We start from the raw sequence: 18,797 nt of genomic DNA, 5'->3' as shown, positions 1-18,797 counted from the left end.
ATTCGGTACTACTGAATCCCCAGCCGGGCCTCTCTCGATCCGAGTGACGTATCGCACAAATTGTGAATTCCGGGTCGATGACGCTGAGACCATGTTCAGCTCACGGTTTATGGGGGTGGACGACGATCTGTTCCGGCCCTCCCTACCATCTGCAAATGATCGCGAAGAGCAGATTCGAGCTCAAAATGTAGACGTTGGCTCATTGCCGGCTAAACATAGGGCCTCGAACAATCCAGATCTTAGCCAAGCATATGGCAGTATGTCGACCTTCCATCGCGCCGATCCAAGCATCAAGGGAAGTCCCATATCTGCTCTCCGTGCCGCTAGAGAGTTTGCCGGTGGCTCGCCTTCTTCTCCTCCAACACATATGCCTTCGCCCAAACTTGGCCATGCACGGGTTGCTTCACTGTCAGGCGAAGATGGACACACACTACAACGCAGGCCGTCAGTCTCTTACCAACCGTTCAAGGCACCGCCACTCTCAGCTTCACCGGGTCCTAGCGGTCCTCGTAGCCCGTCAACTAGGGATTTCTCGAATATGAACATCAGCTCAAATCAGAATGTCCAAACTGCCGCTCCGTCTCCTAGGAAAATACCCAACTCGTCTACCCGCCCCCTGTCAGCGCATATTTTACCTGACCAAGCGGTCTTTTCCTCAATGTCTGCGTCTCCTAAACAAACACCTATGTCAAGGTATAGCAGCTCCTTCAGCCACAGACGTGGTCGCCTCTCCACCGGTGGGGGAAGCAAGACCGAAGAAGATAACAACTCCAGTGGCAAAGCAAGCATTAGTTCATCGTCGGCCATGGCACCAGGCCAGCGGGACTCGACCTCTGGTGTTTTCCCTGTGGTCGATACAGATGAAGACAACATTTCCGAGTTTCTCAAGATGCTGGACCTGCGGAAGGACTTGCTATCCAATGGTCCAGATGGTTCGACTTTCGATCCGGCATCGAGCAGACGAACCACCACAGCAACACTATCCAGGTTTCAGAAGATGAAGGACGCTAACACCGCCTTGTCAGATTCTATGACCTCGTCTCTCTTACTACATAGATCAACTGCCTCCTCCTCCAGCAAACACCTCCCTCCAGCCGCGACAAGCAACCCGGCTGCCACGGCTGTGCCGAGCTCACTACCTAGTGGCATCTCGGGCTCCATTTCTTCCTCTCCAGGCAACAAGGCTATCTCCCCGCATACACCACATACCCCAGCCGTTCCATCCAGGCTTAGCTCGAACAGCGTGATCGAATACACTAGCCCCGACGAACCTGGCCATATCATCACCACAACTACCCGTTCTCGTAGAGTCCCTCGCCACGAATCCCCTCTGGGAGAAACCTCTGAGCCTGACCCTGAGTCGGAAGCAGGGCCGCAATCCCAAACAAGCACAACAGCAAATGCAAATTGATATACCATTGCCTGCCTCCCCTCACAACCGACACCACCGCGGAGCATTCGTCTCTAGTTTCCGCCGCTCTAGTTCGGCCGCCCAGCGTCGAACTAGTACAGCAAATTCAAACAACACCGCAACAGGAGACGAAGATGTTCCCGACTTCCTACCCTTCCCGACAACTACCAGAAGTATCAGCCTAGGCGCGCAGGACAGATCCCCACCATCTATCAGCGAGTTGCTTCAGTCCACTAGTCCGGATGCTGAGAACCATCCTGCAGTCTCCCCTCCGATCGACCGACGCCAAACAGAAAGCCCGCAGGCTCTGGATGGTGATAATGTAAAAGACAGAACAGCACCCCCTTACCAGCCTCGCTTTGCTCAACCACACGACCGAGACTCACAAGGACCTCCCTCACATACGCACGCACGGCGGGCCAGCGCAAGAAGATTCAGCACCGTCCGTTCACCATGGAGTAATGCAAACCCTTCATCCAGCCCCAACCCCCACGGCAACGGGATCATGGACGAAGACGAGCCACTGCTATTCACCATGTCTGATTTTGGAGCGGGCATCAGCCAGCGTACAACGACACATGAATCAAAACGAGATCGCGACAGACGTCGAGACCGAGAAAATAATCGAGAAAGTGATGGCGGTGGCTCTGGCTCTGGTGGTGGGAATCCCTGCTCATTTCACCCCTGGGACTAATCCTTGCTTCCTTCTTTTCTGCTCATCTATACCCATCTATCCAGCCTTCCCTTGACTTCACTACATATGGTGGTTCAAGTGGCTCCAGTTCTACACTGATATGTGATCATGTTATTGCCCCCTTCTTGTTCTTGTTCTGACGAAGAGTCTTGTCTCCCTGTTCAGGTTCACAGTGGTTTTTGTGGTTAAACGCTGATGGTGTCCCTACCATATCACCCATGCCCATGCCCATCCACATCCACATACCCAAGCCCACACAGATAGCCCTCGCTACTATCTCCGTGTTAGCTTTCTTACTCGTCACCATCTCGCTGCCATTATACATTATACTGGCCTCATTTGCCACGTTGAGTGGTAATACATACACATCTTCGTCCCCCTCCCATACCATGCAGATGCAGACCCCTTGTGAATGAGTTGGCTTCTCATCTCCACTCCTGCCCTCAGCAGCCTGTTTTATTTATTTTCATCACTTGCATTACCCCCATGTTTGCTTGCTGGATACATTGGTGGCGCGGCGCCTTTTACCAGGTTTGAACCTCTAATCCCCTATTATCCCTGCACTGCTACCCATTTCTTTTCACGTCTCATCTACCTTCAATTTTGGAAAGAATCATGCTATCTATCTCGCATCTATTTTGCTCAAATAGAGCACAGCAGCCTCTTTTCTTGTTTCCTTTTATTACTCCACAGTTTGGTACATTGGTTTGTTGGTTTATTCGTTGGATAGGTATCAATTGTTTGCTTTATTTTTGGTTATTGCGTTGTTTGAATAGTTAGTTACCACGGTTCACCGGCCGGTTGATTGGGCTTCGGTTCGGCTTCGGGTGTTGGCATCATTGTCTTTTTGTCTTCTCTCTCTTTTTTTTCTATCATAGACTTCATGATTCGATTCGACATCATAACATATTAGGCTGCTAGGGCAAAGAGAATGGACATATAGGGAATAAATGGGGCCAATGCGGCATGTGATATATTCAACACACATACTTTGTGAATAAGTCAGTATCATCCTCTATACTAACATAATTCCATACCTTTTTCATAAGTCTACGGAGCGTTTAATCTACTTTTGCCGATTTAGATCGTCGCATAGAGCTGCCCCAGCCATCTCCAGGCAGAATGTCTGCAGGTTTCACTCTGCCAGCTTCAAAGCTTCATGCCGTCATTATTACGAGGTCGAGATCCTTCGGCCAGGTAGATCCATCTGATTGGCGATCCTTCATGAGGCTTAACTAAAACTTGGAATACTATTTAACCGCTCTTTCGCTGGCTGAAATGGGTATCCAAGTATATTCATAACTTAGGATCGGCAACAGAGATGAGATTTTTCTGTCAACAGCTGGCAGCTGGCCTCGTTGGGCTTGCCGTCTTCTCGGCTGATGCCCTGGCGACTCAAAACCACCCCAATGCAAGGTTAGACCATTGCCTTCAAGCAGTAAGTCCTAATATCCCAGAGAGTCGGAGTGTTTTTCCGCGGTAGCTAGTTATTTAGTTGACTAACAACTTCCAAAGTGCAAGACATTGGAGAGCAAGTTTGCAGATCAGGTCAGCCAGCCAAATTCTACCATCTATGGTGAGCAGAAGGCGCAGTTCTGGTCCTCCCAGCAGTCGGAAACAACCCCAGCTTGTTTCTTCCGTCCCAAAAGCTCAAAAGATGTTGCTGCTGCCATCAAGGTACTTCGTCGTACTGGGTGTCCCTTTGCAGCCAAATCAGGGGGTCATGCTGCCATGTCTGGCGCATCAAACATTGCTGGTGGCGTTACCATCGACTTTTCTTCACTCAAGGGCATCACCGTCAGCAAAGATAGACGTACGGTCTCCCTAGGCGCAGGGAATACCTGGCTTGACGTCTACTCGCAGCTGCAAAAGGAGGACCTGGTGGCTATCGGTGGTAGGGTTGCTGATATTGGTGTCGGCGGCCTGACCCTAGGAGGAGGGATCTCGTTCTTCAGCAACCTGTACGGATGGGCAGCAGACAATGTTCGAAGCTTCGAAGTCGTCACAGCTTCTGGTGATATTATCCATGCCAGCCCCCACCGCCATGCTGATCTGTACTGGGCCCTCCGAGGCGGCGGTAACAATTTTGGCCTTGTCACTGAGTTCGAGGTCTTTTCATACCCATTGAAAGGGGGCGAGATGTGGGGAGGAAACCTCGTTTATCCAGGGCCGCAGAATGCGAGCATGTTCCGGCATTTGGCTGAATATACCACACATGGTGCAGCACAGGATCCAAAGTCTGCGTTGATCGTGAATGTTGTATACCTCCAACCTGTCGATCAATACATATGTGTGACGCAAGTGGAGTATGCCGAGGCCATGAAAGACAACAGTACTCATCCTATGGTCTTTAATGGTATATTTGCTGAACCGAATCGGCTGATGGACACAGTAAAGTCTGCTACTCTGGCACAGATTACAACGGACTTCAACGATGCAAATCCCAACGGCCTGAGGGAGAGCTACTGGACAGCAACCATCGAGGCAGACGCACAACTTCTTTCAGACCTCCTAGATCTTTGGGTTGAAGCCATCAGCCCTCTACAAAAAAAGGTCAAGGGGTATCTACCTGTATATTCACTGGAACCTATTGGCATTCCAATGCTCAAACCGATGGCCAACCGGGGCGGTAATGCATTAGGTCTAGACAATAAAAAACCTATTATCATCATGAATCCCAGCGCTAGATGGGAAAATGCAGAAGACGACAAGGTTGTCATTGATGCATATGTTGGCTGGCTTGAAAAAGCAAAGGCGAAGGCTGAGGAACGAGGACTCTGGAACGATTTTGTTTATATGAATTATGCGAGTGTCAAGCAGGATCCTATTCAAAGCTATGGGAAGGCCAATATCGAGCGGCTGAACAAAGTAGCTAGAAAGTATGATCCTGACAGCATCTTCCAACGTCTACAGCCTGGATACTTCAAACTATAAGCGTGCTGATTCTCTAGGAAATATTCTTTAATTTTAATAATATCTAGACACATGCATAACTTTTTTTAGATAAGGGGTAAAATATATAAGTTTGAGGCACAGTACCAGGTATATACCATGCATACTCTTTCAAATGAAAACTACAAGGCGCGGGCTGCCTGCAACCATTGTTCAATTCCGTATAGCGATGTGTGCGGTAGGTCCTTGTACCTCTGCTGGTCATAAGTGTCCAGAATACTCTGACGCAGGCGCTTGGCCCTGATGATAGCAATCTTCTTTGGCTGTTGTGCGTCTTCCTTTTTCATAAAGTTGCCCACCTCCTTTTCAAGATTTGCTCGCTTCTGGCGTATTTCCTTGCCATCAGCTTCCTCGGCAGCACAGAGCTTGCACTGGCATTTGAAACCCCATGTTCGCTCGATGGTTGCTATCCTGGTGCTATAATCACTAGTCCCATCGTAGCAGTGCGTGAGTTCCTCGCCTGCTAAAATTCGACGGGTGGCACGGATAATCATCAAATCACCGATGAACTCTTTCTTGACATTCGGGACACAGGAGTGATTTATGTATGCTGCTCGAACCCAGAGCCCAGTACTAGCGTTGCTGACATCTTCGTGTTCAGTCTGCTGTCCTGGTCCAAAAGCGTTGCGCTGGACAATATCGTGGAGTTGGAATGTATCCAGTACTGGTCTACCGTCACTTTCGCGAAGCTTGTTGCCGAGTCCTTCATATTCTCCGTAGAGGGACAACACACGCTCAACTTGGGAAGGGTTGTTCGCTAATTTTTGTACCACAGCCTTGTGTAAGCCGGATGGGAAGACTCTAATGGTGGCATTGTCTCTGACATCAATAGTCAGACATGTCATTGCCTCCGGATCATGGCTCCAGACAATGCAGAACGCCTTCTCGAACATGACTGGCTCATTGGCTTCGATATCTCGAGTTGCAAAAAGGCCTCGACCCGCTCCTGGACTCTCCTTTATCTCAGTGAATCCATGGTAACTTGTAACATCGGCTCGGCCCTGCAATTTTGTAAGACTGTTTGCTACTTTTCTTAGGTCATATATGCCTGATTCTTTCTCCTGAACTCGCATTTTTATTCTTTTCAGGTTAATCTTGACCAGGCGATCATCAGGCTGGAGTTTCTCCTGCTGCTCAAAGAAGCTCTTGGCTGCTTCATAGTCGCCTAGACTGTATGCTGCAGTACCAGCACGAGAATACGCCTTTGCATCTAGGGTTTTCTGTTCCTCTTCGGTTCCATGGGTAAGGGACGTAGATGCATCAGAGATTGCCTCGTCAAAACGCTGGAGAAGAAGGTTGACATAAGAACGGTTTCGATAAATATCTTGACGCAATGTGCTATCCTCGTCATTTGCAGTTAATTTCAATCCCTCCGAGTAGCAGGCGTGAGCTCTCCAGTATTCTTTTTTCCCGAGGGCAGCATTTCCCTCTTCTTTGCACTGGGTAGCCGATTTAGACGTAGTAGATGCAGAGTCTTTGTCTCCAGTGTTATTACGCCATGAAGATGGGTTGTCACTGTAAGTCGTAATGACCATGTCCGAGGGGTGATCGACGCGAACCACAGGTTCATCATTAGTATTAAGGGTATAATAAGGCTCCTTAATCAAGAATGCTGAGGCCGAATCCAGCATATCTTCGCCATTCCTTGTGTTGTGAAGGGATAGCTCGAGTCTGTCTGCTTCATCTGAGCCTGCTTCCTGTACGATAGCCCAGCTAGATAACCTAAGTTTGACCACTGGAGAGATACGGCGAAGTGAAAGCACTCGACCACGATGGTGCGTTTCCATACGAAGCTCCGATATCCTTATGGGCTCTAGATCCACCAGATTCGCTGTGCAGGGCAAATATGAACGCCCAACGGTATATGCTGGCATAGTATCATCGCTCTTGTCCTTTGACATTGTTCCCAGATCCAGCGCTGCGGCCGCAAAATCATCCATCACAGATTTGCCAACGGCTTGCTGGACGAGTGCCTTTGTCTCCTCAGCCTCTCGAGGCTGGCCAGCTTTCTCCTGGCATTTCTGTGCATGTTCCTGGGCCGTCTTTTGAACCCGCCGGCTCTCCTCCGGAGTCATGAAAAGCGTGGCGCTGGCCGCCATGGCTGGTTAGAATTGGCTGTGACCTTAAAAAAGCCTTGATATCTGGCTAATCTTGCAGTTACACGGGCTGTCTCTCTCCTTAATTGCTCTATACTCAAGCAATCGCCGCTGGACGGTGCATACGGCTGCTCGCCCTGTGTTTGTCGTCTTGAGGAGCCGTAGCCGTCAGAATTTATATGTGGTCGAATGTGGCTTGGCATTTCGCAAAATACTTATGTTTATTTAACTAATAACTAGCGGCTAAAAGGGCTTTAGTATTGACATGGAGATATACAATATATACACGGAGTGAAGGGAGTAATAATTTTACCCTACGAGTAATAGCCTGACCAATTGGATAAATATTGATAATTAAACACTTCAAGAACTAATCCGTACAAATATCCAAAATATATAATAGCCAGGTAGTGACAATCATGGAACAAGTAGTCAATCCCCGCTATCCACTGCTCTGAATCGATGAAGTGAGCCAGAGGTTGCATGTCAGATCGATATTCTAATAGCTAACAAGTTACGGAGTATATAAACGGAACTTATTAGTTAACTAACTAACTAGTGCGACGGGAGACAGTTGGGATTGAAATTGGGGGCTCGTCGTAGAAGAAACGTAACACGGTTCTATTTACTCGATGATTTCTTTCTGCATATCATCGTGTTAGCTTTCAGACCTTCCCGTTCCTAAACTACTCCGTACCTGCCGTTGTCGCTGATCTCCGAGAGCGTGGCCTCTTCTTCTACGGAGGACGACTACAGGGGCTTCCATATCTCAAAGTGTGCGGTGATCACAGTTGACGATGGGTCACAGGACACGGACGAAGAGCGCAGCCGGAGAAGTTCAGGCCGGGTAGATAGATAACCCCGATCATCCGTAGGCCACTCTTGAGCGAATGGCCGGATGCACCGGTCAGAATATGATACGGAGTCCGGTATATCGTTGACATCTGGTACTTTGGGGCATGATACAGACGCAACTCAGGTAGAGTTGTATGCAACAGACCTGATATCATCCTTTCAAAATGGAACATCCAGTACGGAGTAGCCCGCAGGGTAGCGTCAATATTCGGTGATATACGGAGTACCCAGCAGTCCCAGTAGCAACATAAGGCACAGCTGCTGCATCCCTGGAGTGTCCAGCTGCTTCTTTGAAGGAGGGCTGGCGATATAATTATCTTCTTCTCTCTCGCTCTTGGTTCTGTTCGGTAACTAATTTTTTATAGCTCAGATGATTAGGTAAACCTGAAGCTACCACGTGATAAAGACATTCCTTAGTCGTTTATTAGTCATAAATATTACTAATCATAGTTGTACCAAAAGAGAAGTACGAAACGTCAACGATATAAAACTTGTTGACTTGTGAAGCCGTCCAAGTCTTCCAGCCGAGCGAGAGACGACGAAACTCAGCTCGCCTTCATGGAAGCCTAGTCTGCTCGCTTTTGCCGCTCAGGATGCTGGCCAAGCCTGTCGTCAGGTGCTCTCGGACAGTCGGCCTTTGTTTGCGGCCGATGGTAATTAGTGGATGCAAGGGGAGAAACTAGTTAGCTTGCTTTGTCAGTCCAGTGTCATCCTTCATAACATCCCAGCGGACTGCTGCAGGATATCTGCTGCCATTTTCTTGTATGGGTGCCCTTGCGTGGAAAACGGCAAGTGTCGATCCGGCTTGGTTGGGGGTTGACACCCTTGAGCGACCCTGTTACGCTGGTGTCAGACTGTCCCGAATGATATCCAGATGAACCATAGGCTCCGATGCCCACCACATAACCTACACAGTTGTAACAAAGTATGAAAATTCGCCCTCTTAAGTGTCTCGTTCGGTCCTCTGGCAGAGGAATTCTAGGGCCATGCATCACCTGCATGTCCACCAATCGCTGTATTCCACAGCGTGCAGATCTATGTGGCTCGGCCTCTGAGTCCTAAAGGTACGGAGTATGGTTCTCTTGAGCCCATGACCCACGGAACCTTTGATTAATTGACACTGAAAATCCATCCAATACGGTAGCCCTTTCACCTTTGCAGGACATCGATAAACTGCAAAGTGTGGAGTACATACTTGACTAAGTCGTCAAGGGATGACTTGGTTGAGATGGCTTCGTGTTATACCGCGCCAAATAGCTTCGGGGGTGGTGCTCTGTCCGACGGCCGAAATTTATTTTGATGCGTACAGCCGCTCGCATGGTTGGCTGTTCGCGCTATATTTGGGCCGTTATATTACTCCATAGCTACAGGTAGTTCGGCCTCATGTTTTGAGTGTGTTGAGGGTTAATGAGACTGCGAGGGCCAGAGACAGCAGTCATTGAAAATGCACCGGGCCGTCCATCCGTTGTGAAAATCGCACCTGAAGAACCCTTCAAACGGGATGTCGGCACCTTACAGTCCGCCTGTCAAGCCAGTGTACCTCTTTTCGAGGGAACTAAAGGATTCGGGCCCATGACCCATAAAGCCAGCTTGCAAAACATGCGGGGGTACATATTACGTATAATATAAATGGGACGCAGTTCGCCTGTCTTTTGCTCATCTACCACAACCCCTCAAATTGAATATCTAGCGCTATCTTCTTCTACCCTTTCTTCTGCAACCCAACATCATGTCGATAAACATGGATGTCCCAGTCATCACCGACATTGACAGGCGAAATAGTACCCGCGTGGTGCCTATGAAGGTGATATGTGCGGGGATGCCTCGTACCGGAACCCTCTGTACGTAGGCTCTTATACCTACAATAAGCTCCCCAATTAAAACTATAGGGTTGTGCTCATTTATCTATCGAATCAGCTCTGAGGTTTGCCTTAAAAATTCTTGGTTTCGAAGACACTTATCATATGTTTTGCTGTGCTGTGGAGAACCAAAAGGACTGCGACATGTGGATCGATGCTATCCGTGCGAAATATGAAGGCATCGGCACCTGGGAAAAGAAGGATTGGGATGCTCTACTGGGCCATTGCCAGGTATGATAGCAACTATCGACTTTCAATTAAATGTAGGCTTCCTGAAACAATGAATGCTTACTTTGCTTAAAGGCTACAACCGATGCCCCCGGTTGTGCCTTTATTCCCGAGCTGGTTGCAGCTTACCCGGAGGCCAAGGTGGTGTTGAACAAGAGAGATTTTGAGAAATGGTATACGTACGTACCACCTTGCCGCATACACACTGTATATGCCAATGATTTGATTCTGATTCTTATTTAGGTCTGTTATCAACACCATCCACAAGGCGCATTTAGCCAACCTGGAATTGGGTATCGAAGGAAAGCGGGTAGAGATGGTTAGTTTGCTTTGGGACCATATGTTTAAGGGTGATTTCCGTAAGAATGGAAAGGAGATCTGGGAACAGCACTACCAGATGGTCCGCGACCTGGTTCCAGCTGACAACTTACTCGAATTTGAGGCTAAGGATGGATGGGAGCCTCTTTGCAAGTTCTTGGGCGTGCCGGTGCCCGATGTCCCTTACCCAAGGGTGAACGATACAACTAACTTCTGGGAAAGATTTGAGAAAGGAACTGGTGCCAGCCTGGAGCAGGTCAACGAGATTGTAGCCAAGGTAGAGTGTGGCCGTGCTTAGAATGATTGGACGAGCCTTGCCCTCGTGAACCGGGGTCTCAATAGATGTAGTAGTGTTTTTCATTATATGCATTATCATTATCTTTGTCATACTTAGATCTAGCAGCTCTAGGAATGTACAAAATGAGCGAGATTTAGATGTGTGTTTCGAGGCTTTGGAAGCCTGTCATAGCCTCAAAGGCCAGAATTCGTCCTTTTCCTACTCGCTGGCGAGATACCCTTGTTGAAGCTCAATGTAGGCCAGGCAGAAACGGCCGTAGCAAGCCACAGTTCAACAGGCTCATCAGCTCAATTCATGGCGTAGTTATCAATCACCGGCAGTATTTACCAGCTGATTTGTATCTCTCATTACTGGAGAGCCAGGTGCGATTTATGATGTAAACCATTAGGTAGCTCATGGACCGAAACATGGCGAGTTCAAGAGGCACATCGAGTCTCATTGCCCGTATTCCGGTAGGCTACGTGAGCCAAAGACTCGCCAGTAAAAGACGTGCTAGCAATAGGGCGAGTGTAGCCAGGAATTAACCGTATATTTAAATACGGATACTCCTAGCACATACGGTATGGGGATATGAAGAGCACTACATGTTTCTGAAGGTATTTCCGGAGGCACTTCTGCGGTCTTTCTTCCGGTAGCTTGCCCGGTCGATATTGTCAGCCGCAGATCTAGGCTTGGGTTTCGACTGGGGTGCAAAAGTGACCGTTTTCTCGCCACCTGATCGAGCTACCGAAGGGCGCTCTTTGGTTTGGTGTTTACGAACTCTGGACTCGAACGAACGGTCGTGAGTGCGTGAAGCCTTGGAAGATGAAGTCACTTGCATCTGAGGCTGCTTTGGTTTGCTTCGCCTGTAAGAAGCAGTAGATATTTGTTTGGAAGATGGCTGTCGTGCGGCTCGTGGCGCCTCATCTTCCGAAGCCATCTCGTCAGAACTAGAGCCGGGTACTTCATCAATAGCTTCCTCTTCAACAGCTGTCAATCCTCTCTCAGGCCTGGAAGCAGCTGCAGGTGCATTTGCAGAGTGAGTAAGAAGATATTCTCTCGAGTTCTCGTCGATCGCGAAATCTTGATCAACAAACAGTTTGCTGAAACGCGAATCACCAAGCAGGCCACCAGTGCTTGGCTCGATGGGGCCGGCATCATTCGCTTCCTTCTCAACAGCCTCGTCTCCTCCTTGCGCCAATACCCTCCGAGCCTGGAGCCGTTCTTTCTTCTCTTCTTTCTCAAGCAGTTTTTCTGCAAGCTTCCGATTAACCTTCGCTGTGACCTTCTTCTTCCCGCGGACTCGGCTCTCTCTCTCTTTATCAATCTTTTCTTTGATTTTTCTATCTCTTTCTTCTTCCCAGATGAACGGGTTGGCAATCAACCTTGCCTCTTCATACAAACGTTGGGCAACGAAGTAACCGTGCATGTATGGACGTAGTAAAGTCGTAGTTCCAATGAGATGATCCAGATTCAAACTGCGCAGCTGAGGAACAGTAAGGAACTTGTAATTATCATAAACAGAGCCTGACTGGCCAGTAGCAAACGCATGAGGGTCGTTAGGGTCATCTGCCATTTCTTCCACGAGATTGTCCAGGAACGCGCACCATTTTGGCGCAGGCCCCAATTGGGGGATGAAAAAAGAGTGCTGTTGCCGTCCTTCGTTGGCCGTCAGTAGCATACCACTATCCTTGCACCAAGCCACGCTATTAATATCAACAGCCGGTTCCACGGATGTCCACGGAGTACCGTCCCTCTGATCCCATATCTTGATAATGCGCTTATCGGCTGACATGATTTTCGGGTCGCTCGTCTGCTCACGGGTGGAGATAGATGAGGTAAGGAAGGTTAAGGTATGGATTGGGTAGCCGTAGCCTTGGTCCTTTTCGAGAACGGGAATTGGGGATCGAAGATCATACAAGTGAATGAGACCTGTAGATGATCCTGTGGCAAGGGTGAGCCCTGACCTGTTGAACTCCAATGCGGTGATTTCTGATTTCTCGTTGGTGTAGGACGGGAGGATAGCTGCTCTAGCTTTTGCGCGGGGATCCCAGAGCTCTACGGTCCCAATAGATGTTCCGAAAGCAAGTAGATTATGGCTTTCCTCTGCCACTGCTCCAGTATTAACACTTCCGGTGCGTATTCCGCCTTGAAGCGCCCCTCCACCGAGAGAGGTGAAATCATCCCCACCGACTTCAACCTCGTAGCTGCGCATATACCTGCCTTGTTCCAAATTCAATCTAAACACTTCTCCCATGCCATTCTCGTTAACTCCAACAGCTGGCGTGAGTGCTTCTGCTGATTGTCTATCGTACACTAGATCTCTGCCGTACCGAGGCAAGCGGGTAGTGTAATGGCATCCGGAGGGTGTATGAAATTCAAGAGATCGATCTGCTTGTAAATGAAGCGATTTTGAATAATCCGATGAGAGAAGCAAGAATGTCGTATTTAAGGATATTGTATGGCGGGCATATGACAGAGATAAATGTGGTAGATAATGTACATGCATTTGAGGCTTGTATGTACCTAGATTCGTTTCCAATTAAAACCCCATCGGCTTATTGAAGATACGGGAAGATACTGACCTGTGCTCATTACCCATTGACCATCCTCGCTAACCCGAATACACTGGCTTGCTTCTTCAAATTCGAAATCTTGCAGCAGTTCCACCCGGTTCGAATACTCTGCGTCGGCCTTAAGGCTTCGTTTCCGTCTTCTGGCTAGCCATTCGGGGAGAGGTCTGGCAGTAGACGAGCCAGATATCGTGTATACTGGCACCGCCGAATGGTTGGAAAGCTTCATCCTTGCTTAACAACCTGCCGCTCTCTATTCTCTATCCTTTGCTCCCGCTCCGTCCCTTTGAATATCAAAAAATTTCCTCGAACAACCAAAAAAAAAGGAAAAGGTTATTTTTATCTCTAAACTTTATTCAGCTTGACATCACGTGGGGGAAAGTATATTATATAATCACAACTTTAATGGAAGCTCAAATCAAAACGTTTTCAAACGCGCGACGAAGACGAAGAAGATGATATCAAATACAACCGTCCGTCTTTACGTCCTGTCTTGCCCTCTAGTCTCTTTCAGTATTGATACCAGCCCCTGTGTGGACACTCCACTGCTCTTTATGTGACATTTCCCTCCTGTAAGTGTGACGGCATGCCTTAGGCGGTCTCTCATCCCGGGGGCGTCAAGGAGAGGTCCAGTCACGTATATGGTCATACTACTACTGGGTCCTGTTCTTAGAGATGCTGCCACTGGGGCTTTGGGCATATTTCTCTCCTATTCCCTTGCTCTCAATGGCGAAAAGTTATCTCCGCGCAGAAATTTATAGCAATCATGGAGTTTCCAATCGGGGCGGAAACCAACGTTCGAGTCTTTGTATGTTTGCTTACTACTACAGTAGGCTACCTTGCTTCAGTTAACACTAACGTCTAATCAGGATGAACTTTCAACTTGTTATTGGAGGGTTTATGGCGTTGATTTCAATGAGAGGGGTCTTGGGACCTTGGGGTCTTCAATCAATCAACTCTTTAAGAAAGTCCAAATATGTGCATTAGCACTACGAGAGGCTGGGTGTCTTACATGTCCATCATCTGATGGAGTTGGAATTTGGATATTTTCGCTTGATGCTGAGTTTTCTAGGCTAAAGTCTTTCACGTCAAGTCAGAGCAAATATTCACAAGATATAATTGTTGGACAGGTGCCAATACACGGTACGCCATTTTATTATCATACCACAGGATAATTTCTAACTGGACTTCATAGAATATTGTGGGGGAACCACATCTCTAGCTGAACTTTCTCAAAAACTGCTATCCAAAGCTTCAGATAACCTCCTCAATTCTAGCCAAACTGAGGAACTATCGGATAGAAATAGGCTAGAGATACCCGCATCGTTGGAGTTAACGCATTCTTCTCTATACGCGTCATTTATTAGCTCAATAGCTTGGTCATTCTCACTGTATTTGGCTAAACGTCACGGAGCTATACCCCTCGGAAAAAGGACCTTTTTCACAGTCGCAGATCCTGATACATCTCCTGGCGGGGCTTCTGGCTGCATTATTTCGACACTGGATATCGAAACATCCCAAAGTGGCAAGGTGGCCGTATCACTTCGGCCTAGATTCCAACCAGGAATATGCCAACTTTCTGAAAGCCCTGGGCCCAGTAGCATTGGTGAGCTACGATTACATGACGATATATGGCTTGCTCCCACAGGGACAATAGCTAGATACATAGGTATAGGAGGTAGTGAATATGCACTCGGTACCGGCAACTCGTATAACACCAGCAACAGCGCACATTGTTCAAAAAATGGCTTCTCCGGTGAGGGCCAGGATCCATGGAAAATGGCTGTTTGTTCTTGGCTTGAGAGAACAGGGGTTCCTATAGGGGTATCGGATAATATGAGATGGATACAAGTTGAAGTGGTGGCACGTCATCAACGGTTGGGCCAGACCAAGGCCAATGGTACCCGAAGAATCTACTGGCCGGCGCAATTATGTTTTAGAAAAGCTCGCTTCCCCAAAGGCTCCCCAATTCAAGGAGCCAAGACTTTATCCCGCGACAGTCTGGGGCCTTTACAGTACGCCCATCAATGGCTAAAATGCTCTCTACCCAAGGACGAGGTTTTATCACGGAACCCACCACCAGATGTTACCCAGCCCGCAGAGCAGCATCCTCAAAGCGAACTGTCAGCATCCCCCTACGGAATAGATATCTCAAACACAACTGAAAGCCTGGCAAGAGTGTTGGCATACCCCGATTTCCACCCAGCTACGGTATACCCAACCCTCCCGGAGGCGCATTAGGATTCGGGCAACTTCCATCCGATCACCCTGGGGGGCAGTATCCTCTTGAAATATCGCAGGCCTCGAGGGAGGAACCAGATGCTAACATTGCCGAATCCCTAAATCCTAATACCAGATCATTAATAGAAGCGGCAACCCCCGGGCTCGGCACCGGAGCTGGAATGTACGACACCGCGGCTGACGATGACTTGTTTGAAGAGATAGGTGACAATTTCGACGACAAAGGAATTACTGAGGCAGACTTCAACTTTTTTGACGAACCTGGACTTTCTGATACTAATTTGGACGTTGATTCGGGAAACCTGAGCCACAATTTTGTTATGTCGGACCATCCTACGGTGGAATCAAAGACGGATCTAGAAATGAACGAATCATCGGCTTCCTTAGAGCCAGTTGGACCTGCCGAGCCGGGAGGGATGGAAACCCCAATGTTAGACAATGCTGTGGAATATAACACAAATCAAGGACAAGGTGAACTTAACAGTAACCAGCCCGTGACTGGAGTGGCGGACGCGGAGAGGAGTGCGGAACGCCCAATAAGCCCGCCACTCAGCCCGTCAGGGGTAAAACGTATTTTATTTTCGAACGCAACAGGAGGCTCAGAAAAGGCCAAAAACACACTGACTTCTGCCGTGGCGCTTCCAATAGGCGCAAACAATCAACTAGGACAACATAAAGGTCGTTACGATGCCATACCATTCCAACATGAGCTCGGCTTCTCCGATAGAAAATACGGAATTGATGGCAGATTTTGGTTTCTTCCTGATCGCAAAAACACAAATCAAAACGCGGATTCAAATGTGACAACAATTCCTATGGTCAATGATCCGCCAGGGCCGATCTATAAATTAGGACAGCAGGATTACAATCACAAAGGCAACGAACGCATAAATTGTCCTGACAACGAAAGATGCTCAGCCTCTGACTCTTCAACATCATCAGTTTCAGGGGATGACTATGAACAGGCTAGAACCGACAAGTTGCGCCCCCTAGATCCCATCGATACCAGATTGAGGAGGGGAGACTTAGAAGAAATTTTCTCAGTTAGTTCGTCTCTACAAAGCCCTGGATTCAACGTCAGAAAGCCTTATACTACACCCTCTGACCTCGAAGAGGATGTGCTATTAGCTGGGCTTATCTACCCCGCTACTGATTGGCTATTGTCTGGCTACTTCAAAGCATTCGAACCCAGTGTTCGCTCGGTTCTTTGTGGCCGAGATGAGATGCTCCACGTAGCACAGCTCTTGGTTGATCAAATTACTCAATCTACTTTGGCGCATAAAATGGAGATCACTTATGAGGAGAATGAGAAAGATATCTGGCAATCATCGATAGACGACATTAGCGCACTAGGCCAATCCCGCAGGCCTAATCTCAAGTGTTATGCATCGATTAGTGACATTGGGCCTAGTCAGCAAATGAAGGATGCAACGGGCGGTGGCATCATCAATTTGAAGCCGCCACATATGCATATCAGGCGTGGAAATTGTTCTCTTGAAGTCCTACCAACTGCTATATCTTTCTGGGAAACATTCGGCCTTGAACCCCTCAAAGGCAAGAAGGATATCATTTCCTATTGTCTACACCCCGTGTCCATGCAAGAGAGCGCCAGTGCATTTCTAGATAGGCTGGGTCTAACGTATTTGGGCGCCAATCTGGGCACATTCTCCCGTCCTGGTAGCGCAAAGGGCTTGGTTCCATGGTCCCTAGGCCAGGATAAGCTGGACTATACCTCAATTATGCGGAAGTTACAGCATATTTGTGAATCTTTAGGTACGTGGTAATATGTTTTCCGGGTCGTTAGTAGGGCTAACAATTGAAGTAGGAACTGCGATGTCAAATTTATCAATGAACAACAAAACTGCGGTTGTTTACATCGTGAATCCTTTCAAGATAGGTGCAGCGATGGTTGATATATGCGCAGCGTTCTTACGCCTCTTTCATAAATATGTAGAAGAGGCTGACAAACGTGCAGTTCGTCGCCTTAACGAGCTGGTATTGCAGATAATCCCATCCGACTTTATCGCTGGTGATGACTCGTTGGTAATACCCACGCAAAATGAGTATCTCCGCCTTGCATTGGAGGTCTACTCCCGCTGCCCTCCACAACAGCCTATATCGGATATGTTTGGGGCCGCTCCTGCATTTAGCCTGGCGCCATCCGTTCCAAAAATGATTCCTTTCCGGCTTACTGCAGAGGAGGGTTCTCCCATGGATGCTGGGAAGGCATGCCATGTAGCATATTCTGTGAGCCAGGATCAGCGGTGGGTTACTGCAGCGTGGTGCGATAATCTAGGCCTACGCCAGTTAACGTTGTCGTACTCTCTCCGACAAGACGTTTCTCATACCTGTAGACCATTATCTGAAGTTCGAGAAGATATCTGGCAGGTGACGGTAGACATGACAGGGATGTCTTGCTGCCGCTGGCGTGTTGTTATTGCAAAGGATGAACCAATGGACACTGAAGAAATAACAGGTACACATCCCATTTTGCAGCTGAATTTATTATCGAATATATTACTGACTACTAGATATAGCCTGGACAAATCTTGCGGCTCGTCACAATCAGCATCACCCCAGCCAGGTAGATTTGGCCCTTCTCACCGTAAATATAGAGCCAAACCTACGCATGAAGCTACCCCCTCCGCCACCGCAACTGAACGCTCTTTACCAATCTGGCAATGCTTCAACTCCGGTTTCTACTCCAAAACCCAGCATATCTTCTCCCGATCCGTCAACCAGTGCTTCAACCCCACCCAATATCTCTAGTACACCAAACTTATCATCCGAACCAGCCCTATCTCAGACCCAAACCAACGTTCAGGTTCATCCTACTCAAGTCCCCGTAGAGTCGAATACTGAAACACTCCTTGTGGACAAGTCGGACGACTCCTGGGCCCTAATTCTATCACAGCGCTTGAATAACTCCCACTCATTTACCAATTATAACCCGGCTCTCGCAAACGGATACCTTATCCACCGTAGCGGCACCAGCGACAATGACTGGAAAGCTTCCTTGATGGTCAATTTGATACACGTCCAGACTCGAATTCCTCCCAGTATTATCTTGAAGGATTTACTAAGTATATACCGGGATATGGCTTCTCTAACCCGGGCAAGGGGACTTATCTGTTCCCGGGAAAACCATGGCCTCCCCTGGCACATTTCTACAGCAATTAGGGGACAGGAGTTATTAGGATGTATACTATAAAGAGCCTAATGTCACTTTAATTTTGATACCCTTGAATACTTAACATTTGGAGGGTAATACATTTCAATGCCACCATCAATTG

At 48.1% G+C, this 18,797-nt stretch overlaps 7 protein-coding genes across 7 annotated transcripts in view; 4 read left to right on the top strand and 3 right to left on the bottom strand.

Moving 5' to 3' along the window:
• MGYG_07970 (hypothetical protein) overlaps positions 1-2,105 on the top strand; it is a gene marked incomplete at both ends in the record, with an annotated part of 3,014 nt that extends 909 nt beyond the window's left edge. Inside the window, 2 exons of the mRNA XM_003169755.1 lie at positions 24-1,359; positions 1,484-2,105. Coding sequence (XP_003169803.1) covers positions 24-1,359; positions 1,484-2,105 — 1,958 coding nt within the window. The remainder of the gene's footprint in view (positions 1-23; positions 1,360-1,483) is intronic.
• A 106-nt stretch (positions 2,106-2,211) lies between these two features.
• MGYG_09182 (hypothetical protein) lies at positions 2,212-2,593 on the bottom strand (the record flags this gene model as incomplete). Its single annotated transcript, XM_003169754.1, has 2 exons — positions 2,212-2,556; positions 2,588-2,593. 2 exons carry the CDS (start codon positions 2,591-2,593, stop codon positions 2,212-2,214), a joined length of 351 nt encoding a protein of 116 aa, XP_003169802.1.
• Positions 2,594-3,426: 833 nt separating this feature from the next.
• On the top strand, positions 3,427-5,039 carry MGYG_07969 (6-hydroxy-D-nicotine oxidase; the record flags this gene model as incomplete). The annotated part of the gene is made up of 2 exons (XM_003169753.1): positions 3,427-3,543; positions 3,621-5,039. 2 exons carry the CDS (start codon positions 3,427-3,429, stop codon positions 5,037-5,039), a joined length of 1,536 nt encoding a protein of 511 aa, XP_003169801.1.
• Positions 5,040-5,179: 140 nt separating this feature from the next.
• On the bottom strand, positions 5,180-7,156 carry MGYG_07968 (hypothetical protein; the record flags this gene model as incomplete). The annotated part of the gene is made up of 1 exon (XM_003169752.1): positions 5,180-7,156. One exon carries the CDS (start codon positions 7,154-7,156, stop codon positions 5,180-5,182), a length of 1,977 nt encoding a protein of 658 aa, XP_003169800.1.
• A 2,581-nt stretch (positions 7,157-9,737) lies between these two features.
• On the top strand, positions 9,738-10,711 carry MGYG_07967 (hypothetical protein; the record flags this gene model as incomplete). The annotated part of the gene is made up of 4 exons (XM_003169751.1): positions 9,738-9,849; positions 9,926-10,098; positions 10,171-10,274; positions 10,339-10,711. The coding sequence occupies 4 exons, from the start codon at positions 9,738-9,740 to the stop codon at positions 10,709-10,711; spliced, it is 762 nt and encodes a 253-aa protein (XP_003169799.1).
• Positions 10,712-11,291: 580 nt separating this feature from the next.
• MGYG_07966 (nucleolar protein 10) lies at positions 11,292-13,492 on the bottom strand (the record flags this gene model as incomplete). Its single annotated transcript, XM_003169750.1, has 2 exons — positions 11,292-13,216; positions 13,276-13,492. The coding sequence occupies 2 exons, from the start codon at positions 13,490-13,492 to the stop codon at positions 11,292-11,294; spliced, it is 2,142 nt and encodes a 713-aa protein (XP_003169798.1).
• Positions 13,493-14,029: 537 nt separating this feature from the next.
• On the top strand, positions 14,030-18,715 carry MGYG_07965 (hypothetical protein; the record flags this gene model as incomplete). The annotated part of the gene is made up of 6 exons (XM_003169749.1): positions 14,030-14,071; positions 14,133-14,406; positions 14,459-15,386; positions 15,443-17,277; positions 17,327-17,980; positions 18,042-18,715. The coding sequence occupies 6 exons, from the start codon at positions 14,030-14,032 to the stop codon at positions 18,713-18,715; spliced, it is 4,407 nt and encodes a 1,468-aa protein (XP_003169797.1).
• Positions 18,716-18,797: the final 82 nt, after the last annotated feature.

Source organism: Nannizzia gypsea, genomic scaffold, assembly GCF_000150975.2.
Source record: "Nannizzia gypsea CBS 118893 supercont1.8 genomic scaffold, whole genome shotgun sequence".
In the NCBI taxonomy this organism is placed as follows: domain Eukaryota; kingdom Fungi; phylum Ascomycota; class Eurotiomycetes; order Onygenales; family Arthrodermataceae; genus Nannizzia; species Nannizzia gypsea.
The sequence above is the reverse complement of the archived record's forward strand: the minus strand, read 5'-3'. Positions and strand labels throughout refer to the sequence as shown.